Here is a 24,082-nt window from a genome sequence, read left to right on the forward strand (position 1 = left end):
TGGCTTCCCAGGGAGCTGCTCAGCCCTCTGAGCATTTCAGTGCCTCCTCTGGACACCTTCCAGGAGCTCTGTGTCCTTCTGATGCTGGGGACTCCAGAACTGGACACAGGACTCCAGGTGGGGTCTCAGCAGAGCAGAGCAGAGGGGGAGAATCCCCTCCCTCAATGCTCTCTGTGTTTTTCTGATGCCTCCAGGACCTGGGAGGATTCTGGGCTCATTTTCTGGTGGTGGTGGAGCAGAAGCTGATTTAACCATGTGCAGAAGTGTCTTTCTGTGCAGGAAATTTAAATCTCCACCTGAAAGCATCAACTGTAAAAAAAAAAAACCCACCCAAAAAATCCATTTTTATCCCCAAACGCTGCGTTCTCCCTCAGCCACATCCCGAATCTCCAAAGGATTTTGCCAGAGGTGTCTGTATCAAGGAGAGGGCACGGAATTTAGTTCCTCTTTTTTTTTTATTATTCAACTTTTTATACATAATAAATACAAACTTTTTACAGCCAATATAAAGAAAGCATCTGCACCTGTGCTTTCAGTGTACTGACGCTGTACAGGATGATAGGTTGGATACATGCCCTGTATGAAGAAATCCTAGGTAAAAAGGAGGCATATTTTTACAACTTTTCTTCTTTTTTGTGGTTTTTTTTTTTTCTTCTTTTTTAAATAAAATTAGCAGCTCTTACAGAAAATATTTTAAAATACAACTAAAGAGACTTTTAAATAACACTTTCGGAATTTTGGAAGTCTGGGTATGAAGGGACACAGAACAACTGGCCAAAGAAATTGGATGTGAACATTATTATGGCAATTCTTGCTTTACTTCTGCATTGTGAAGCTTTCAAAAGGTTTGCAAACAGTTAAATCTTTTTTTAAAAAACCTTTTTTTTTTTTTTTTTTATTTTTTAAATTTTTTTTTTTTTTTTAAACTTAAGAATAAGTTTGATAAACACATAAAAAAGACCTCAAACAGATCAACAGGACAAGAGGTGCAAAAGAATGAAAAATATGGAGAAGACTTCACTGGACAGTCACCCATTTTGTAACTGATCCATGAGTTTTTTTTTTCTTCAAACAGCCCCACTCTTGGTTAAAGATCCCACTGGGAAAGGAGATTGGCAAACACAAATGTCTCAGAGACCCAGTTTGGGTTGGGATTTACAAGGATGTGCAAACTTTATGATAAAATCATGTTAGATTTTTTTTTTCTTTTTTTATTTTTAATAAATGCAGCCTCAAAAAAAAAAAAAAATAGCCCTTGTTAGTAAACCAGAAGTAGAAAATTTACTGGCTTAGAAATAAAAAAAAATGAAGACATAAGAGCACATTCAACAGAACCCACAAAACAGCTCAAAAAAAACCCAACCTTGTGATGCCTTTTAACTCAAGTTTTGATCTGCTGGAGGTTGCTGAAAATAATTCAGTAAGGACAGAAAAAAAAAAAAATCTGTTTGCATCCAGTTTTTCCCTTTCCTTTCATCATTCCTCTCCATGTCAAACCTCAGGAATATCCTCTGCCCTTTTCTTTCATATGCCAACAACAACAACAACAAAAATTCCTTTTCAGAGATCCCCGATTGAAGATGAGTTTTGAAATTCTTTTGCTCTGTTTCTTGCCTAAGAGTAATTTCAGCCCCTAAATCTTGGCCAAAAAGGCATTTTGAAGGCTTTGCAGGACTCAGAGCTTTTCCTGGAGCTCTGGCTTTGGCTGGGTCACAGGCTACACGTGGGAAAATGCTACAGGACCATCTGATGCAAAAAAAAAAAACCAAAACAAACCAAGAAACCCAACCTAAATAATGCACATAAATGCTCTACATGGAATTCCTAACTCTAGCCAGGTGTTTTGATGACAAAGATACACTGCTAGCCTTGGATTAAATAAAGTACACGGCAATAACTGGGAGAAGAGTGACCCAAATAGTTGGTTTTTTACAACAAAAAAACCAAAAAGAAACCAAACCCCTCAAAATCTGCTCAGAAAAGAAAAAATAAAATAAAAAGTTGAAGCTCAAGTTCCAGATCCTAGCCAAAAAAAAAAAAAAAAATTAAAAAAAATCTCACTTTTCTACCAGTTGGTTTATGTTATGGAACAAGATGTTGCTACTAATTCAGCACCTCCCTATCAGATATTCTATCACTAACTGTACTGCATAAATATTAATGCAAAGAACACTTTGTTCTGTTTATCTGTGAGTTCTGGAAGAGGTTTCCACTCGTGGGGTGAACACCATGTGAGCCACATCCCTTTTCCTCACCTAAAAGCTCATTTTTCCTGTTCCTTCCTTCCTGCATGGGGTTTCAAGAGGAGCCAGCCTCTCCTTAAGACTTCTTATTCCAGTTCCCTTTTTCTGTTCTGTTTCACACCTCACCAAGTGATGCCACTTGAAGAATTAATCAGTTTTAACACATTCCTATGGCAACAGTAATATACTGTACTAATGCAGGTGATGGGAATAGGCTAGGACTAAATTCCATGGAGGCTTTTTTCCCTCTGGATCAAACTGGACCATCTTCAGCCAAGAGAGAAACCTGCTCCAAGGCAATCCTCTGTGCTGCATGGCCCACCTGGGTTTGTGCTAAGAGAGGAAATAATGATGCCTAGAAATCAAAATCCAAACTAACAACCAGGAGGAAAAAAAAAAAAACCCAAAACCCAACCAATCAAACAACCCAAAAAAAAAGGCACAAAATATTCATGACCGTGGGAAGGAATCCACCATGTCACTGCCACATAAAATCCTCCCTATCTCTTGCTCTATTAAAGTCTTCATCATGCAAAGGTGCCTAAAAAAATGAGACTGACCAAATTAGGTGTTTGGTCTTGATTGTAGCACTACTACTTAACTAGTCCAGTCCTTACACCAGGGTGATCTCCACATCCTCAATCTTCTCTGTCGGGCGGCGATGATGCTGCGTAGGGGGGGGTGGAGCTGCTCGCACCTGAAACAACCAGAACCAGCCTGTAACCATCACAAAAAATTCCCCAAATTGTCAGTATTAAGATCAGGAAGGCAGGAGACGGAGTTTTCACAAGTGTCCAGCAATAGGACTAAGAGAAATGGTTTTAAACTGAAGGTGAAAAGGTTGAGATTGGATTTTAGGAGTTCTTCAATAGGAGGGGGGTGACTCTGGAACAGTTTGTCCAGAGAAGTTGTGGATGTTTCATCCTTGGATTTGTTCAAAGCCAGGTTGGATGAGGCTTTGAACAACCTGGTGTAGCTGAGAGACATCCCTGCCCATGGAAGGGAAGTTGGAGTAGATGATCTCTGAGGTCTGTTCCAACCTGAGCCAGCAGTGTGGCCAGGTGGCCAAGAAGGCCAATGGCATCCTGGGCTGGCTGAGGAAGAGCGTGGCCAGCAGGTCCAGGGAAGGGATTCTGCCCCTGTGCTCAGCTCTGGGGAGGCCGCAGCTTGAGTCCTGTGTCCAGTTCTGGGCCCCTCAGCCCCTCAGGAAGGAGCTTGAGGTGCTGGAGCAGGTCCAAAGGAGGCAAGTGGGCTGGTGAAGGGATCCAGCAGAGATGCTGTGAGGAGAGGCTGAGGGAGCTGGGGGTGTTGAGGCTGGAGAAGAGGAGGCTCAGGGGAGAGCTCCTCACTCTCTGCAACTCCCTGAAAGGAGGTTGGAGCCAGGGGGGGGTTGGTCTCTTTTCCCAGGCAACTCTCAGCAAGACAAGAGGCCATGGTCTCAAGTTGTGCCAGGGGAGGTTTAGGTTGGAGATTGGAAAGAATTTCTTTCTGGAGAGGGTGATCAGGCATTGGAATGGGCTGCCCAGGGATGGGGTGGATTCTCCGTGTCTGGAGCTATTTCCAAAGAGCCTGGATGTGGCACTGAGTGCCATGGGCTGGGAACCACGGGGGGAGTGGATCAAGGGTTGGACTTGAGGATCTCTGAGGTCCCTTCCAACCCAGACAATTCTATGATTCTATGATTCTGTGCTCAACAGAACTACGGGGAGGAACCAGCTAAATTCAGGTCCAGTTGTCTCCAATTAATAATAGAATCCCAGACTGGTTTGGGTGGGAAGGGGCCACGCTCTTCCTGAGCCAGCCCAGGATGCCATTGGCCTTCTTGGCCACCTGGGCACACTGCTGCCTCCTCTTCAGCTTCCTGGCAATCCAGACTCCCAGGTCCCTTTCTGCCTGGCTGCTCTCCAACCACTCTGTCCCCAGCCTGGAGCTCCCCATGGGGTTGTTGTGGCCAAAGTGCAGGACCCAGCACTTGGCTGTGTTGAACCTCATCCCATTGAAATCAGTTTTGGTTGGAAGGGACCTTCCAGCTCCTCCAGTTCCAACCCCTGGATGTGCAGGGACCCCTCCCACAGCCCAGACTCCCAGGTCCCTTTCTGCCTGGCTGCTCTCAGCCACTCTGTGCCCAGCCGGTAGTGCTAATATCTGAATACTCTGAGTATCTAAAATGCTCTTTTTCTGCAACCTCATTCATTGAGAATGCCAGGAAAAAAAAAGAAGAAAAAAGAAGAAAGAAAAAAAAAAAAAACCCCAAAAGGAGGAAAAAAAATTTACATCTTAATCTGATTTTCTTTGGGACTTTGAAACTCCAGAATTTGATTTCAAAGTTCATCCCAGGAGATGCATTTCACAAGTTCTAAGTGATGAAATTCCTTTTCTCCCCAAATCTCTCTTTCTAGGCAGTAAAGACTTCTCAAAATACACAGACCTTATTGTTATAAGGATTTTTAATAGAAAACCCTCAAATGGAGAGGTTTGGAAATCAAGCTGCTGGCAAGGAGATGTTTCTGCCAGCACCTTGGAGAAGAGGAAATTGTACAAATCAAATTATTAAAGTGTGCTGGCATTTATTTTGACCACATCTTTTCCAGTTATTAAATGGGGCAAGACCAGAAATAACCTGCCTGCAAAGCCAGTATCACTTGATCAACATTTATTTGACTGTCATTAGAGGTTTAATTTCCTCCCAGGTTCAATTTCATGATCCAGATGCCCCACAGAGAGAGGTGCAGGAATTCAATCAATAAAAGAAAGTACAGAAGGGCAGCTCAGATGAAGGGCAGGGGATGGGGGGAGGTTCAAGGTCATCTTTAAAGCTTTGTTTTCCTCAAGCATTCCCTTCATCTCCAAGAGCTCTCCTGTTCTACAGCTTTTTGACACATCTGAGGTGTCACCCAAGGGGACTGATCAGACCTCTCCTTGCTCTGCTCCTCCCAGACACCACAGTTTTATACAAAATAATTGGATTTACAGGACACAAGGGAGCCAAATTATCAGGTGCAGCATCACCCCCCTGTCTTTGAATTAATCTTTCCTGATTTCTCTAGATTTGGCCTTGACTTGGAGCACCCATCAAAATAACAAATCCTGTTTTTTTTTTTTTTAACTTACAGGTCGCAGTTTGCCATATGAAGTTTCAGGAGGAACCCGTGGAGGCTGGGAGAATCCTGGGGACTCTGAACTGAAGCTGTTTTCTGCAAGAAGAAGCAACAACCCATCCCAAACAAACTGCTCAGTATTGCTGATATTAACTTTCAGGTGGAAAAAAACCCCGAAGTAGCTTTCCCCCCCCTCCAGCCCTGTCCACCCCTAAAGAGGGAATCATCTCATTTCAGCATTTAGCAGGAATTTAATTTTTTTTTTTTATGTCACAAAAAATTTCTTACCATTAGTTGATGGTGATCTGGGGAAGTACTGAGACCCAATTTTATCTGGACTCTGGTAGGGACTGGTGGGAGGTTGGTCATAGAGTGGCAGCAGGGGCAGAGTGTTGTTGGGCTTTGGGGTCGGGGATACCTGGGTTAAAAAAGCAGAGGAATTCAGAGGGGTTTGGGTTGGAAGGGACCTTCCAGCTCCTCAGTTCCAACCCCTGGATGTGCAGGGACCCCCTCCCACAGCCCAGGTTGCTCCAAGCCCCATCCAACCTGGGCTGAGACACTGCCAGGGATGGGGCAGCCACAGCTTCCTTGGGCAGCCTGGGACAGGGGCTCAGCACCCTCACCCCAAGCAATTTCTCCCTCCCAGCTTCTCTCCATCTTCCCTCTTGCAGCTGGAAACCCTTCCCCCTCATCCCATCCCTCCATTCCCTTGTCCAAAGTCCCTTCCCAGCTGTCCTGGAGCTCAAGAAGCTCTGAGTTAATTACAGTCTGTTTTAATTAAATAGTAAGCAACACTCAAGCACTGTTTGCTGCTGATGGGGTACAATACATCAAATTGTAGAAACATGGAATGGTTTGGGTTGGAAGGGACCTTCCAGCTCCTCCAGTTCCAAGCCCTGCATGGGCAGGGACCCCTCCCACAGCCCAGGTTGCTCCAAGCCCCATCCAACCTGGGCTGAGACACTGCCAGGGATGGGGCAGCCACAACTCCTCTAATTAAGTCATCAAAGCTCTTGGTTAGCAAGTCCCCCAGTCTCAGGTGATTTTTCTCCAGGGTGACAACAGGATTAACATCCTGAGGGAAATAACCTCCCCATCCTGCCTGTATCCACCTGGGATGGACTTTGGTCTTATTATCAAAAGCTGCAATCTGATGCCTGGAACTTGTGTGGGCTGGGAAGATGCCTTGTGGCATCTGTTTAACCAATTTATTCCTATTTAATCAATCACTGAGCAACCCACAGCTGAAATCTGATTCTATTCTTACACTCTGCCTCATCCATAAAGTTCATTATTGCTTCTGATAGAGATTACCTTAAGAGCCACCAACATTTCATGCAGGGTTTTTATCGTGTGATTCCAAAATCCACCACAGCAACTGGCTATGAACATGGATTGTGAAGCAACAGCAGGACAAACTTCACAATATTTTCCAACCAGGCATTATTTAAAGTGCAATACTAAGAAAAAGAAACTAAGAAAAAGAAGGCAGCCACAGCTTCCTTGAGCAGCCTGGGACAGGGGCACAGCACCCTCAGATTCAAGAATTTCTTCCTAAAATCTCATCTAAATCTCCTCTCTTCCAGTTTAAATCCATTGCCCATTATCCCATCCCTCCAGGCCCTTGTCCAAAGTCCCTCCCCAGCTTTCCTGGAGCCCCTTCAGGCACTGGAAGATGCTCCAAGGTCTCACTGGATCCTTCTCTTCTCCAGACTGAACACCCCCAACTCTCTCCCCCTGGCTCCAGAGCTCCTCCAACCCTCTGAGCATCTCCATGACCTCCTCTGGACTCACTCCAACACCTCCATCTCCTTTGTGTGTTGGGGATTCCAGAACTGGACCCAGTACTCCAGGTGAGAGGCCCTGTCTTTGCCCTGCTGCTCACACTCCTGGGGATGCAGCCCAGGATCTGGGTGGTTTCTGGGCTCATCTTGAGCTTCTCATCAACCAACACCCCCAAGTCCTTCTCTTCAGGGCTGCTTTTAACCCATTCCCCTCCCAACCTGGCTTTATGCTTGGGTTTGCCCAGGTCCAGGACCTTGTACTTGGCCTTACTGAATTTATGGGGTTAGCATAGGCCCCCCACTCAAAAGGGAGAGGGGCTGCAGACAGCTTTTACTCCTCAAGTTTTTATGTACATCCCAAGGTGCAATAAGACCTCTGACACATCAGTATGCTAAAACCTTTCATCTGGAAGAAACCAGCAGTGAAAAGTGCTGTCAGGTACATTTGGGAAGGAAAGGCAAGACATCCAACAGTGATAATCCCTTTTTTTTTTTTTTTTTTTTTTAAATCACAGGTTGCCTCTGAGCAGAAAATTTCATCCCCTGCCAGGTAATTCAGGGAGACCTTTTGCAGGTTAGTTGAAAGAAGCCATTTAGCCAAGAGCACCTCTCCACATCCATTCCCACAAAAGTGTTAAGATCCTGAGTTTTATCCCAGCTAAACTGCATATATAGATAAATTAAAGTTTTCACATTCTTCTCCAAATAGAGAATCAAAATACTGGAGAAACTACTTGGTTGGGAACATGGAACTCCAATTTTTAGCACCTCAGTTGTACCATTAGAATTTATTTCTTAAAATGATTTAAGGGTTACAGAACTACACCAAAAATGAGGACAGATCATACAAAAACAGAATGGTTTGGGCTGGAAGGGTCCTTAAAGCTCCTCCAGTTCCAACCCCTGCATGGGCAGGGACCCCTCCAACAGCCCAGGTTTCTCAAGAAAATATAAGAATTCTTTTATTAAATATTTGGCAGTATTCTCCCTCTGAAAACTGAGAGGATACAGAATGGATTTAGGTGTAAAAACATTAAATTAGGGCTGAGAGAGCCTGGAATTCTCTTATTGCCAGGTTGTGTCTGATGTCTCAGTCTGTGGCATAAATTCATTACAGGAAGCAGACTGTGGATTTTCTCCTTTGGTTCATTTCCTTTTTACCCCAATCCTTGCTTTTATTCATAAATCTGTTACACTTGCCAGAATGGTCATTATTAGCCTGGGTAAGACACCCAAAGGTAAGTTTTCTTGTTCTTCTAAATTGGTTTTGATTTTTCTTCCCCTTGAATGACTTGATTTTTCTTTTTTATTTCCAAAAGAAGCAGCAGATCCTTGCAGCCTTCCAAAATTGTCCTAACAAACTAATGTCAAGGCTTTGCTGCTATCCCACAGGATCTGGACAGGCTGGAGAGATGAGCAAAGGTGGAATTTGTGAAGTTCAACAAGGCCAAGTGTAGAGTCTGGGCTGGAATAACCCCAACCACCAGTTCAGATCCAGGGATATCCTGCTGGGAAGCAGCTCCATGGAAAAGGACCTTGGAGTCCCAGTGGAGAGGAAATTCCCCAGGGCTCAGCAATGTGGAGAAATGAGGGAAATAAAGAAAACCAACAGAGGCTAAACCTTCAGAAGGTCTGGCACAGTATTTTCAATTTTATCTTCAAATAAAGGAAAAAGAGACAATACCAGGAGTAGGGTTGGACACGAATGCACAGAACAACCTCAGGTGATGTTTTGTCTTAACTGGAAAATAGTTTTCTTTTTAAAACATGCTGAACACTTCTATTTAAAATCAAAAATAGTACCAGGGAAAATAGCAGAAAAAATTTTATATATCTAATATGTCTCCATGGGTCAGCAATGTGTCCTGGTGGGATCCTGGGGGGCATCAGGAAAAGTGTGTCCAGCAGATCCAGGGAGGTTCTCCTCCCCCTCTGCTCTGCCTTAGGGAGACCAAACTGGGAATCCTGGCTCCAGTTTGGGGCTCCCCAGTTGAGGAGAGACTGGGATCTACTGGAGAGAGGCCAAGGGAGAGCTGGGAGGGTGCTGAAGGGACTTGAGCATCTCTGCTGGGAAAAAAGAGTGAGAGCCCTGGGGCTGTTGAGGCTGGAGAAGAGAAGGCTGAGAGGGGATCTGCTGAATGTCCATCAATAGCTGAGGGCTGGGGGGCAAGAGGAAGGGGACAATCTCTGTTCAGGGGTGCCCAGGAACAGGACAAGGAAGAATGGGGTGGAGCTGGAACATGGGAAGTTCCACAGAAAGAGAAGGAAGAACTTTTTCCCTGTGAGGCTGAGGGAGCCCTGGCCCAGGCTGCCCAGAGAGGTTCTGGAGTTTCCTTCTCTGGAGATTTTCCAACCCCCCCTGGATGTGTTCCTGTGTGTCCTGCCCTGGGGGATCCTGCTGGGACAGGGGGGTTGGACTGGATCAGCTCCAGAGCTCCCTTCCAACCCCTAAAATTCTGTGATTCTGTGATTCTATGACTCTAAGCTATCACCTCCACTCATGCCATACCTGAATATCTCCAATCCACTGAGTCTCTCCATTTTCTGAAGCTGTAAGCTCTTCAACCAATACTGATGGGAACACCCCAACACGTCCATTGAATTCTCCTTCCCAAAAGCCATCATCATCTTGATTTTCCTTGTTCAAGATCCGAATGATGGCTCCTTCTGGGAAGGACAGCTCATCATCTGTCTGGCCCTCGTAGTCATAAAGTGCTTTGACAAAACAGACTGGAGAATGGAAGAGGAAAAAAGAAACAAAGAGTGTGATTGGCATGAGGTTAAAACCAAAAGGAGTAAGTTATGTACATGCTTCTATGGCTGGACTCCATCTTTAAGGTCTTTTCCAACCTAAATGGTATTATGATTCTAGAATCCTTGTATTAAATTATTTCAGTTTCCCTTCATTTTAGTTAGAAAAATTACCAGATGGAATATTAGTTCTATCCTGGCCCCAAACCAGGACAATCTGAACTCCAAGAAATGAAATAATGCAGGTTTGAGATGAGACAGAGCACTAGTGAGAAGAGAAAAAATTCTACTGTCCACCATCCAACCCTCCCACGATGCAGAATGCTTTCTAGAACAAGCTGAATATTCTATTTATTTATTTCCTGGTATTTACCACTGGAGTCTCCATTCAAGCTGCCAGAGACCAAGTCAACCTCTGTGGAATTATTGGAGGTGTGTGATCTACTGTCCAAGGCTGCCAGGGACTGGAGCATGCTCAGGAGGCTGCTGGAGGTGGGGAACTGCAGATATTTTTCTGGCACATAACCCACTTGTCCTGCTTTGTTCCTTGCCTGTAAGACAGAAGAGATGAATGGGTTAAAAAAAAAACCCTCTGGAAAGAATCCAATTATTTCCTTCCCTCCCCAGCTCTGTTTCTAAAAGGAGCAGGGAAAAGAAAATGAGCTGAGGGAAATGATACCTTTACCCAGTCTTCCATATCTCCATCTTCAATCACCTCCAACACCTCGTGTTCCTCTATGGTCAGTTCATCTGGCTGAGAAGCCTAGGGAATAACAACAGGGAGATTTTGAAGATGTGTTTCCAGGTGCACAGGATAGGGAGGGTAAGGAATATTCCATCCAGACTTCCCTTAAAAATGACATTTTTCTAAAATATTGAAATATTTAGGATGCAGCAAACTTTAAATTATACTTATCAGGGTTTCTCTGTATACCTACTGACATCCTCCAGACCTTTTTTTCCATCAAGAGGTTAGGAGAAAGCACCCTGAGTGCCACCCTATTTATTTTTGAGATCCTGATTACTGATTCAGAGTGGCCAAGCATGGAACAAGGGCAGTGGTGGAGTCAGCATCCTTGGAGGAGTTCAAAAAAACTTCAGGACAGTTCAGGACATGGTTGAGTTGGCACAGTGGTGTTGGGTTGATGGTTTAATTTCTTACAGGTCCTCCCCAACCAAAATGATTCTGTGATTTTTCTCCTTATTCCAAGACCAAGTCTGGATTTACAGCTGACTTGGGGGTCCTAGCAGTAGCAAAGAGCATGAATGGAGTTTGTCAGCAGAGCTTCTACTCCTGAATGGTGGTTTCCCCACCACAGGACAAAGAAAAGCTTTGTTGTCCAGCCTCCCACAGCCAAAACTGATATTTTCAGTGCTAATATTGCCACAGCAGCTCCCCAAGAGAAATCAGAACATCCCCTGGCAGCAGGCACACAAATGGTACCCTGGAAGCCAGACAGAGACATCTGAGTTGATGCATGGACTTCAGTACTTTGCTGAACTGTAAATGTTTCACAATGGGATGGATTTTGCACTGCTGGGGTTTTCCCAGAATTGTTCTGGTTGGAAAAGAATCATCCAGTCCAACACTGAACCCAGCACTGCCAAGGCCACCACTGCCCCATGGCCTCAGCACCACAGCTCCAGGGCTTGGAAATCCCTCCAGGAATGATGGGGACTCCACCACTGCCCTAGGCAGCCTGGGACAGGGAATGACAACCCTTTCCAGGGAGAAATTGTTCCCAAGATCCAACCTAAACCTCCCCTGGTGCAACTTGAGCCCATTTCCTCTTGTCCTATCACTTGTTCCTTGGGAGAAGAAACCAACCCCTCGTCACCCCAACCGCCTTTCTGGGAGTTGTAGAGAGCCAGAAGGTCCCTTTTGGGGAAGAAATTGTTTCTAATATTTAATCTAAACCTCTCCTGGCAGAACCCAAGGCCATTTCCCCTTGTTCTGTCACTTGTCCCTTGGGAGCAGAGCCTGACCTGTCCTCACTCCAACCTCCTCTCAGGGAGTTGCAGAGATCCAGAAGTTCTCCCCTCAGCCTCCTTTGCTCCAGGATCAACACCCTCAGGCCCTTCAAGATCTCCAGAGATCCCTCCAACCTCAGTCATCCTCTGATCCCATAATAATCCCTTCAATATCTCTGGGAAGATGCAGAGCAATCTTTATTGTCCCAGGTTATGGGACTCACCTTGTGGGACATCACCAGGGATGGGGACTCCACCACTGGACAGCCAGGCTCTGACAACCCTTTCCAGGAAGAAATTGTTCCCAATATCCAACCTAAACCTCTCCTGGGCAACTTGAGGCTATTTCCTCTTGTTCTATCACTTGTTCCTTGGGAGCAGAGCCTGACCTGTCCTCACTCCAACCTCCTCTTAGGGAGTTGCAGAGATCCAGAAGTTCTCCCCTCCTCCTCCTTTTCTCCAGGCTGAACACCCCCAGCTCCCTCAGCTGCTCCTGCTCAGATTTGGGCTCCAGACCCTTCCCCAGCTCCATTCCCCTTCTCTGGACACACTCCAGCCCCTCAATGTCCTTCTTGTCAGGAGGGACCCAAAACTGACCCCAGGATTTGAGGTGCAACCAGGATTTTAATGTGCATTTAATGAGCAAAATGCTGACAAATCCACCTCCAGCTCCCAACAGCCACAGCTATGAGTTGGTCCCTGGATAATTAATTTCTCTAATAGAAGGCAAAATAAGCAACAAACCTTATATGAATAAACAACTTTGCAGGTGAGAGGGTAATTTCTTAGAGTACCAGAAGGACTAGAACTGCTGTCATCAAAAACATCCATGCTGTCCTCAAACTCTTCACCTTCTTCCTTTTCTGTGTCAGCATTGATCTGTTAAAACACATTAAATTGGGCATTAAACCAGCAAATAAGAGAAGAAATTACAATTAAAATGATTGGACTGATATTCTTCATTTTTTTTTTCTTTTTTACTACTGAAACCAGACAAAACCTCAATGATTAAATAATATTCAGCATATAATTCTCAAATAACATCAGGAAAGCAGTCAGCAAACAAAGCAAATGCAGGGAAGGAAAAGAAGAGGAGCTGTCACCAAATCACATCTTGACTCAGCTGCATTTCTTCATTCAACCACAGGTCTGTGGACTTTAAAAACAACTGTAGAAGATTTTGGAAGCTTCAACTCAACTGATGGACAGTTACTTATTTTTTTATATAAGGTGTGAAACTGAGTCATGCCCTTTGGAGAAGCCATTTCAGAGGAACAGCAAATAAAAAAGAAGAGATACAGAGAATTAATGCTATTAAAAGATGAATGTACCTGCAACCACAAGTTCTAAAATGAAAATAGAGTGGAAATACTTGAATTTTTCTTAAAATAAATCAGCCTTCCAGCTGGTGTGTGATTTGCTGCAGTTTGTAAGAAAGAGGAAAAAAAAATCCTTAGTGAAAGGATGATGATTAAAAACCAGCTCTAAAAGTTGAAATAAAAACTGAAGTCAATACACTGGAAAAATACAACTTTTTATAAATGCAGTTTGGGCAACGTTGTCATGAGCTGCACTCTGGCCTTGTGCCAGGATTCAATTTTGAATAAACACTTTTTTCTCCTGTGAAAACAGGCAAGTCCTGTGAATCAAAGGCAGCACTGTTCTGGAGCTGCCATCTTCCCTTTATTTATTCCTTTGAATTCAATTTGGTATTCCTCAGGAAAAAGTGAAATAAATCAACAAAAAGCAAGGCTGAGACCCAGAAGGTCCCATGCAGCCTCCCTAAACCATCTTTGCTCTTCTGGAGAAAAACTTCATCATTTTCTGAGTTAGTTTTTAGGTTTTTAGTCCACAATGTTCAGAACACATCCTTGTAATTCATGTGATTTTCCCTCCCCCCCCCATCCATTTTCCCTCAGGTGCAGTTTGCACCCACTGCAACTCAAAAATAATCACAGATCTTGAAGGAACAAAAATAAAAATAAAAATAAATCCCAGTCCTACCAACTCATGCTTTGACATGTTAACAACCAGCACTAAATTACACCAAATTTAAGGTTTTCCCCTCCAGTTTCTAACTGCCTTTAGCTGACAGAGCACAAAACCCCATGGAAATCAGTGCCCCATCTCCAGGATTCCTGCAGCAAACATCTGGTCCTGGTTTTCTAGCACCAGGAGGAAAAATCCATTTTAATTTTCAGTGTCTGGGCTGCTCAGACTCCTGGAAGAGAATCATTCCTCAAGTAAAGAAAACAGCATTAATGACACAGAAAAGCTTGGCAGTTTTCTTCCATAAAACTCATCTTCCTCTGGAGTCTCTTTAATATTTTGGGGACTGAAACCACAGCTGGGTCACACAGGTGACAATCAGGCCTGAAAGATGATGCAGCAATCCAAGAGCTGAAAGATGCTGTAAACTTGCAGCTAAAAATCCATTTTCATGGTCACAGCAAACAAACCAGCTGCAAACTTTATTTCTAACTGGGATTCTGTAATTCTGCTTCCAGTCCCAGCAAACAGAAAACCTAACACAGCCCCCACAAAGCCCTTTTCTCTCCCCAAAGCCCCTTTCAGGGCTTTGCTGAACAAATTGCATCAAGACAAACACAACCAACACCTCCACCATGAAGGTGGGAAGATACTGGAATAGGATAGGATATTGGCAGGTTGTTGATGCCACATTTCTGGAAGTGTCTCAGACCAGGATGGATGAAACCTGGAGCAACCTGGGCTGTGGGAGGTGTCCCTGCCATGCAGGGGGTTGGATTTTGATGATCCTGAAGGTCCCTTCCAACCCAACCCATTCTGTGATTCTGTGAAAGCAAAGCAGGACATGATGTAAGGAGGGCAGGGAGTTGGTTTCTCAACATTAAAATTGCCCCCTCAGCAGGGATGAAGCCAAAGTGCTGCTGGTTCTGCAGTAATCCTTCTCATCATAGAATCATAGAATTGTCTGGGTTGGAAGGGAGCTCAGAGATCATCAAGTCCAACCCTTGATCCACTCCCCCCGTGGTTCCCAGCCCATGGCACTCAGTGCCACATCCAGGCTCTTTGGAAATAGCTCCAGACACGGAGAATCCACCCCTTCCCTGGGCAGCCCATTCCAATGCCTGATCACCCTCTCCAGAAAGAAATTCTTTCCAATCTCCAACCTAAACCTCCCCTGGCACAACTTGAGACCATGGCCTCTTGTCTTGCTGAGAGTTGCCTGGGAAAAGAGACCAACCCCCCCCTGGCTCCAACCTCCTTTCAGGGAGTTGCAGAGAGTGATGAGCTCTCCCCTGAGCCTCCTCTTCTCCAGCCTCAACACACCCAGCTCCCTCAGCCTCTCCTCACAGCATCTCTGCTGGATCCCTTCACCAGCCCACTTGCCTCCTTTGGACCTGCTCCAGCACCTCAAGCTCCTTCCTGAGGGGCTGAGGGGCCCAGAACTGGACACAGGACTCAAGCTGTGGCCTCCCCAGAGCTGAGCACAGGGGCAGAATCCCTTCCCTGGACCTGCTGGCCACGCTCTTCCTGATCCAGCCCAGGATGCCATTGGCCTTCTTGGCCACCTGGGCACACTGCTGGCTCATCAGTGCAAGCAGCATGATTTTCAGTAATAGTTCTAAGAATTCCATCCCTGGGCTGTCCTCATCTGGCCTGCCAAGGTCAACAGCATCTTTTTGATATTTTTTTTTTTCTGGGAGCAAATGTAAGTGTAAAAAAAGGGGAAAAACCAGAACCAGAGTTTAACACCCCCCACTGTGGCATCTCCTGGCTCACCAGTGACCAACATGAGGTTTGGCTCCAGTGCCAACTTTTGGCATGGCTGATGAGACCAAGGTGCTGGGCACAACCCAACAAGCACAAGGTGGAGTGAAAGAAGAAATAGAAAAAAAAAACCCCAAACCTCCCTGTTAAGCACAGCTCTGTAACATCTCCTCATTTATCCTGCATGGGAAAGGTCTGAAAGGAAGAACTTTGGGAACTGGGAAGCTTGGATCTGCATCCTCCAACTTTAATTATGCTCCTAATCCATGGGAATAAAGCTCTGTGGATCACTATAACTGTGTTTTAGTGTTTTATCTGTGTGTGTGTGTTATAGCATCCCAGAAAAACATCCTCACAGCCTGAGGAAAGCTAAAAGTGGATTTGGGAGTCTCCAAATTGGATTTGCTGAAACTCTATTCACTGACTTTTTTGAACTAAAAGATGAAAACAGCTGTACATAAAATAAACCTTCCCTTTAAGGGTTTGTCACCATTACCAGGAAAACAAGAAAGCAGAAAACATGAAAAAACATGTGTATGAATTTCATGAACTTGCTGAAATGGAGACACTGTTTTTAGGTGGTCAGGAAAAGCCAAGTCATTCTCCACATCATGAAAAACCCCATTCCCACCCCTCCTGCAAGTTTTTGTTACACAGAAGGAATATTCTGGCTATGCAAAGCACTTAAGATTCAAAAGAAAGTGTGAATTAAATAATTGTAATAGTGTGTGAAGACTGGAGCCAGGAAAGGATCCACAGGCCAACCAAGGTTTTATGGAAGCCTCTGGATGTTTTTAGGAGTTGAACATCTGAACATGCATGGAAAATTTACAATTTTTTCAAGTAAAGTGACTAAACCTTCAGGAATTTTGTTTTAGTTGGGTTATTGGTGAAGAGGAACAGATTGGTCAGTTTGCCTGCCAAAGGTGACAGCTCAGCATCACAGAGCAGCTCAAGGAATGAAAAACCAGAATCTGAGCTCTTTTCAGCAGCTCTTGTTTTCTGAGCAGGGTTTCTTGGTTCAGGCATCACCACTTTTTCCTTCGTGGAGGGAGGGAAAGAAATTTGCTTTTTATTTTTCCTAGAATGACTTAAAAATATAAATGAGATAAAAATGTCCTTTTTTCCAAGCTGAACAGATGGGAGAGGTCCCTGCAAACCAGCTACAGACATTAGGAAGAGAGCAAGTATTACACCCAACTGAGTCAAAAATCATCACAAATCTTCCACTGATCCACTTTTTAGTTCAAACCTGGATATACTGGATGGAATTTTGAGTTAGGGTGACTTTGGACACAGCAAGATGTAGTCCTGCAATGAAACTGAAGAGTTTAAGAAGTTACTGACTTCTTGGGTGAGATGCAGTAGGGATCAGGTTTGTGGTCTGTTCCAGTTTCAAATGAGTAATGCTTTAATGAAATTAATTATTCCCAAAGAAAAAGTCAAATATTTCATGTATCTAAAAAAAAAACCATTGCAGGAGCTTGCAGGTGAATAGTGGGAGCATCTTAAATCCATGATAAATCCTTTTAAAGGGAAAAATCTAACCCTGCTCACAAGCCTTTCCCCAAAGCTTTTCATTGAGTTCTAATGCATCAAATTTTCATCTTAAAAAGCTTCATCTCTTCCAAAATCAGTCTGAAACACAGGCTTTGCTTTCCTGATGACTTTCCCTGTGATCAGCACCTCAACAGCTCTTGAAGAGAGGATGCAGAGGCTGAAGAGAGGAAGCAGAGGCTGCAGCCTTCTAAAAATTTGAGGAAAATAAAAAAAAACCAGCCTTTCACGCAAGGATCTCAGATAACACTGGAAACTATTGATGAAACTTCAAGGAAATAGGTGCATTTTTCTTTTTTTCAGGAGATGACAAGTAAACATGATGGCACTTAGTTAGTCGAGAAAAATCAATTTAAAGTAAATTGAGCAGCAGACCCTCAAATCCTTTTTTTTTTATTTATTTTTGGGTTGTTTTTTTGTGTTTTGGTCATTTTTTCCCCTTTCCCTGGAATCCCAACATGCTTCAGCCTTTTCTGGTTGTTTAAGAACCAAGCCAAACATGATCCCTTAGCTATTTGTTACCAAAAAAAAAAATAGAATCATAGAATCCTTGGGGTTGGAAGGGACCTCGAAAGATCATCTAGTCCAACCCCCCCTGCCAGAGCAGGGCCACCTAGAGCACTTCGCATAGGAACGTGTCCAGGCGGGTTTTGAATGTCTCCAGTGAAGGAGACTCCACGACCCCCCTGGGCAGCCTGTTCCAGGGCTCTGTCACCCTTACAGGAAAAAAATCTTTTTGAATATTCAACTTGAACCTCCTGTGCTCCAATTTACACCCATTACCCCTTGTCCTATCACTGGTCACCACTGAGAAAAGCCTAACTCCATCTCCCTGACACTCACCCCTTACATATTTGAAAACATTGATGAGGTCACCCCTCAGTCTCCTTTTCTCCAAACTAAAGAGACCCAGCTCCCTCAGCCTTTCCTCATAAGGGAGATGTTCCACTCCCTTAATCATCTTAGTAGCTCTGCGCTGGACTCTTTCAAGCACTTCCCTGTCCTTCTTGAACTGAGGGGCCCAGAACTGGACACAATACTCCAGGTGCGGCCTCACCAATGCAGAATAGAGGGGGAGGAGAACCTCTCTTGACCTACTAACCACACCCTTTCTAATGCACCCCAGGATGCCATTGGCCTTCTTGGCCACAAGGGCACATTGCTGGCTCATGGTCATCCTCTTGTCAACCAGGACCCCCAGGTCTTTCACCTACACTGCTCTCCAGCAGGTCAGCCCCCAACCTATACTGGGACATCTTGTTGTTCTTCCCCAAATGCAAAACTCTACACTTCCCCTTGTTGAATTTCATCATGTTTCTCCCTGCCCAACTCTCCAGCCTGTCTAAGTCTCTCTGAATGGCAGCACAGCCCTCTGGTGTGTCAGCCACTCCTCCCAGCTTAGTGTCATCAGCAAACTTGCTGAGGGTACATTCTATACCCTCATCCAAGTCGTTGATGAAGATATTGAACAACACCGGTCCCAGTACCGACCCCTGAGGGACTCCACTGGTCACACACCTCCAACCAGATTCTGCCCCATGACTACAACTCTCTGACTCTGGGGAAGTGGAATTGGAGATGTGAAGGGGTTTTACATCCATACCAGGTGCAAGGAGCCATTGTTGGTGACTGAAGGCAGAGTGGCCCAACGTTCATTTTCCAGTTCTTCCATCACTTGGTTCATGGCACTTTTCAGCCAGGTGTCCACAGAGACTCCAATCTGCTTCAGCAGGTCCAGCCGGGCTTCAGCTTTCAGCTTAATTATCTGAGGGGGAAAAAACAGAGAGAGAGGTCAGGATTCCTTCAAGGTGACATTTCCCTCCTTGTCACCATCCCACTGCCTTGGTTCCTCAGCTGCAAACTGCTCCAAAAGCTGCTCCAAGTGGTACCAAGTCCAGTTCTTCATCTCCTCGCCTGCAGGAGTGAGGGGTGAGCCAAGAGAGAGGGGAGGGTTTTGCAGAGATGTTATTTTACAAGTTTGAGGGTTTTTTTTTGTTTTCTTTGTGTTTTTTTTAATAACATCTATTAATTTAAAAACATTTATTAGTTTAAAAAACATCTATTAGTTTAAACAGCATCTATTAGCTTAAACAACATCTAGTAGTTTAAACATCTATTATTCTCCACAACATCTATCAGCTTAAATAACATGTTGGTTTAAATAACACCTATTAATTCATGCTAACTTTTTGTTCAGATCTTCAAGGGGCTGCTTAGATTCTTTTCAGAGTGCAAAAACCCACACCCAACCCACTGCTTCACATTTAAAGCATAAAATAAGCACACTGCTTAGCTGAAAATAAGGAATACTCCCAGGCTGCAGACCCTGGATGCCATTTGGTGACTTATTTGGATGTGATACCCAAATAAATCCCATGTGATACATAAACCCACAGAGCCCCCCAAATGAGTTTGTTTTCCATCAGCACTTGCCAGGGATCACAGGAAGCTTCTTTGTGAGGGCAAGGGAAGAGCATCATCATTCCAAAATTAAGAAATAAAAAAATATTAAAGTTCAACGGTTTGATGATTTTTGCCCTCAAAACAGAGTGAGAATTTAGGTTTTTCTGACAGCTGGGTTCCTTTCAGCAGCATCCTGGCACGTTTTCTGGGTGCTGGAGCCAAGGTGTTAACAAATTCATGGCAAACCAGAAGCCTGATCCAAATTATTTAACAATTTAAACAGGAGGGATGGAAAGAGCAGCAGGAAGGAATCAGGGATGTCAAGAAAAGCAGAATTTCAAAGGTTGCCTCAAGAAGAGGGGAGCAAACCTTGGGATAAAACCCCAGGATATTTATGGCCTCTCCAGCCTTATCACCATCATCCCATCACACTTACTCATCAGAGGAAAAAAAAAATAAATCAAATGATTTACCAAAGGTCCTTTAGTGAGTCACTGATGAAGGCAACAACAGGAACACTCTGGAGGTTTTCCTGCATTTCCTTTCACAGAATTGTTCGTTCTGAGCAAGGAACTGTGCAAGCAGCAAAGTTCCATCTCCCTTCTTGCCCTCCCTGCCCCTTCCACAAAGTGCAGAATCAGCTGAGTGCAGCATCACTGCCTGGATCCACCCCACTGATCAGCAGCAGCAGTTGGAAACCAAGCAAATCCAGGAAAAAATAGGTGGCTTTTAGGAAAAATTATAGGGGAATAATGTTTTCTGTAGGGGCACCTGGATGGGAGAAGCCCCAAGCACAACTCCAGGCTGGGCAGAGGATAGATTGAGAAAAGCCTTGAGGAGAAGGTGTTGGGTGATGAGAAGCTCAACATGAGCCAGCAATGAGAGCTGGAAGCCCAGAAAAAACCCAGGTCCTGGGCTGCATCCCCAGCAGGATGAGCAGCAGGACAAGGGAGGGGATTCTCCCCCTCTGCTCTGCTCTGGGGAAACCCCCCTGGGGTGCTGGGTCCAGTTCTGGGGTCCCCAATACCAGAAGGAGATGGAGGTGTTGGAGTGAGTCCAGAGGAGGCCATGGAGATGTTGGGAGGGTTGGAGCAGCTCTGGAGCCAGGGGGAGAGAGTTGGGGGTGTTCAGTCTGGAGAAGAGAAGGATCCAGGGAGCCCTTGGAGCATCTTCCAGTGCCTGAAGGGGCTCCAGGAAAGATGGGGAGGGACTTGGGACAAGGGCCTGGAGGGATGGGATGAGGGGGAAGGGTTTCCAGCTGCAAGAGAGGAGATGGAGATGGCATTTTAGAAAGAAATTCTTGAATTTGGGGGTGCTGAGCCCCTGTCTCAAGTTGCCCAAGGAAGCTGTGGCTGCCCCATCCCTGGCAGTGTCTCAGCCCAGGTTGGATGGGGCTTGGAGCAACCTGGGCTGTGCGAGGGGTCCCTGCCCATCCAGGGGTTGGAACTGAGGAGCTGGAAGGTCCCTTCCAACCCAAACCCCTCTGAATTCCTCTGCTTTTTTAACCCAGGTATCCCCGACCCCAAAGCCCAACAACACTCTGCCCCTGCTGCCACTGGGCTGTGGGAGGGGTCCCTGCACATCCAGGGGTTGGAATTAAATGATCCTGAAGGTCCCTTCCAACCCAAACCAGTCCGTGATTCTAAGTAAGAAAACTCATACAGTGAATTAAAATCTCAATTGATGCTACACAATTTTTCTTTCTCCTCTGAACATCCTTCCTGTACACAGAATTTTGTGTTGAGCCAAAATGTCACTGATTTTTTTCTTGTTTTTGACATGCTGCCACACTTCACAATTATCCTTCTATTAAGAGAATCTGTCAGAAAATGACAGTAACCTTCAGTCAGCTGAATCCCCAAACATTTTAATTTTAAATCTGTCTGCAAAGGTGATTTCAAACCCATTTCCAACCATGACATTCCTTTTCAGAGATCTTATTTTTGTTCATTCTGTTTAGAAGAAACGTGGTTTTTAAGAAGCAGGTAGGTTCCTATGTCAGATGTATCTTCACATGGGTACAGCTGCATGTACATATCCTCCCATACAAGAAGATGTGGAGACTGAAGGATGGGAGAAGTCTGGGAAGTCTTTCCCATGGGAAAAGCCAAAGTGAAGTTTCCACTCTGCGGGTGAATGATTAACATGGACTCTAAATACTGCTCAGATGGCAAAAAGAGGGGAAAAAAGGGAAAATATATTAACTGGCATCACATCACTTCAATCAAGCTTCAGAAAATACTGATTTAAAAAGAGTAACAAGTCCAAAGATCACCCTGCCCATCAACATATTTGGAAGAAAGAGCTTTTCCATTTGATTTTGGCATCAAGTATCTTCTGAAAACCTTGGAAGTACAGAGGCAGTTGCTCTGAGTAGGTCTGAAACCAGAGCAATCAGGAATTAAATCAGAAATGTTGGATGGTGTTGGAGTTTTGAGTTGCTGGCATTTGATCCCTTTATTGGTCAAACAGTGGTAATACCTGTCACTCATTTGGGGGTTTTTAACCCCTACTTACATGAGTTTGTGTATCTGAAAGATGGAAGAACATGGGACAATTATAATTTTAATTCATCACTAATCTTTCTTTGGAAAAAACTAACAAAATAAAGTTTTAGGGACACTGAGAAGTGGATTTCTCACTAAATCAAGCTGAACAGAGACAACAATTTTGAAGCAAAAGATGTTAGCACAGAAGGGCTGCACCAAAACAAAAGCTGAATCCAGGGATGAGAATTCCTGCCATGGGAACACACCTCAATCCTGGTGATAAGTATGCAAGATTTTGAAGAAAACCTCCTTGTAAACAGATTTGATTTGAGAGAAGGGGAGCAGAGTGGTTCACCAGCCCCCAGTGAAGGTGAGCACTGATCCTGCCTCTGATTTGGATGCTCTTACACCCAAAATGGACTCCCTGAGAGCAGGATCATGGTCCTGGTTGGATCATGGTTGGACCATGGGCACCTCCAGGCTTGGCAGGTGAGAAGAACTCATCCAAAGGCCATGGATCCACACAGGAGGCAGAGCATGGCTGGGTTAGGGATGGACCCATCATCCTTTTATTGGTTTTTTTGGAAACTCTGCTCTAGGGACTTAGTGCAGGTCAAGGCAAATCATCAGCTGTTCCTTGGGAATGAGAAATTCCTCATTTGATCAGGGTACCAAGTGTGTGTGTGTGTGCATATGGATACCTGGGTGTCAGATCCACAGATCACAGAATCCCAGAGTGGTTTGGGTGGGAAGGGACCTTCCAGCTCCTCCAGTTCCAACCCCTGGATGTGCAGGGACCCCTCCCACAGCCCAGGTTGCTCCAAGCCCCATCCAACCTGAGCTGAGACACTGCCAGGGATGGGGCAGCCACAGCTTCCTTGGGCAACCTGGCACAGGGGCTCAGCACCCTCACCCCAAACAATTTCTCCCTCCCCAAGATCTCCTCTCCATCTCCCCTCTTGCAGCTGGAAACCCTTCCCCCTCATCCCATCCCTCCAGGCCCTTGTCCAAAGTCCTTCCACAGCTTTCCTGGAGCTCCTTCAGGCACTGGAAAATGCTCCAAGGGCTCCCCAGAACCTTCTCTCCTCCAGACTGAACACCCCCAACTCTCTCAACCTGTTTCAGGCTCTCCCCACCCTCAAATTCCAGAATTTCTTCCCCATCACCAACCTCAATCTCCCCTTTCTCTCCAACTTTTAACCCATTTCCCTTCTCCTCTCCCTACCCCCCCGTGTCCAAAGCCCTCCCCCAGCTTTCTTGGAGCCCCTGTAGATGGATTTATACATATATATATATTTATAAATACAGCAAAACAGCTCTCCCTTAATTTGCCTTCATTTTCTGACATTATATTACAAGGACTTTCCTTCTGCCCTCCCCAAAAGATGCCTGGGAAAGGAGCAGTTCAGTTGTTTTCCTCTTTTCCCTCATTAGGCAATTTCCAATTAGCTGGAGTTATGCAAGAGCAATAAACATTTTTCTAAGCATGCTATAAACATTTGTCCTTCATATTAGTCCTGGGCCTGCTGTAAATAATCCATGCAGTTTCTACAAACTTGTTAGCTCAAATAAACAAGCTGCTCCAGGACCCTGGGCTGGGGATGCTAAATTTGAGTTTGTAACAGGAGTTTTTAATTCAAGGTACCCAGCAAACCCAGTGGAGTTGCCCCACTCCATCTACCCACAGAAATAATATTCAACAAATGTTTCTTCCAAACCACAAATGGTTTGAGTTTCATTCCATCCCAGGCAAGCCATAAAAAGTATTTAGATTATTAGGTCAGGCCTGTACTTGAGAGATGTATAAAGTTATTTACAAGCATACACATATATATATATATATATATTTTTACCTAAATAATTATACTGGTAGACCAGGGCTAACAGCTTCCTACCCAGATGGAAAAAAAAACCAACCCAAAGCAAAAAAAAAAAAAAATAAAAACAAACCCAAAACTTTCTTCTGCCTCTCACAGAGGAATTTATTTAAAAATACAAGCACTTCATTCAGCTATCACTATGTCTAAATTAGC

At 44.7% G+C, this 24,082-nt stretch overlaps 1 protein-coding gene across 1 annotated transcript in view; it reads right to left on the minus strand.

Moving 5' to 3' along the window:
- Positions 1-436: 436 nt before the first annotated feature.
- The window catches only part of FCHSD2 (FCH and double SH3 domains 2), a 226,197-nt gene continuing 202,551 nt past the window's right edge, over positions 437-24,082 (minus strand). The window contains exons 13-20 of the mRNA XM_030460209.1: positions 18,761-18,922; positions 12,592-12,726; positions 10,556-10,639; positions 10,250-10,427; positions 9,635-9,855; positions 5,630-5,759; positions 5,355-5,437; positions 437-2,940 (exon numbers count right to left, since the gene is read on the minus strand). Coding sequence (XP_030316069.1) covers positions 2,857-2,940; positions 5,355-5,437; positions 5,630-5,759; positions 9,635-9,855; positions 10,250-10,427; positions 10,556-10,639; positions 12,592-12,726; positions 18,761-18,922 — 1,077 coding nt within the window. The 3' untranslated portion in view covers positions 437-2,856. The remainder of the gene's footprint in view (positions 2,941-5,354; positions 5,438-5,629; positions 5,760-9,634; positions 9,856-10,249; positions 10,428-10,555; positions 10,640-12,591; positions 12,727-18,760; positions 18,923-24,082) is intronic.

This window comes from Calypte anna, chromosome 1 (assembly GCF_003957555.1).
Source record: "Calypte anna isolate BGI_N300 chromosome 1, bCalAnn1_v1.p, whole genome shotgun sequence".
Taxonomy (NCBI): domain Eukaryota; kingdom Metazoa; phylum Chordata; class Aves; order Apodiformes; family Trochilidae; genus Calypte; species Calypte anna.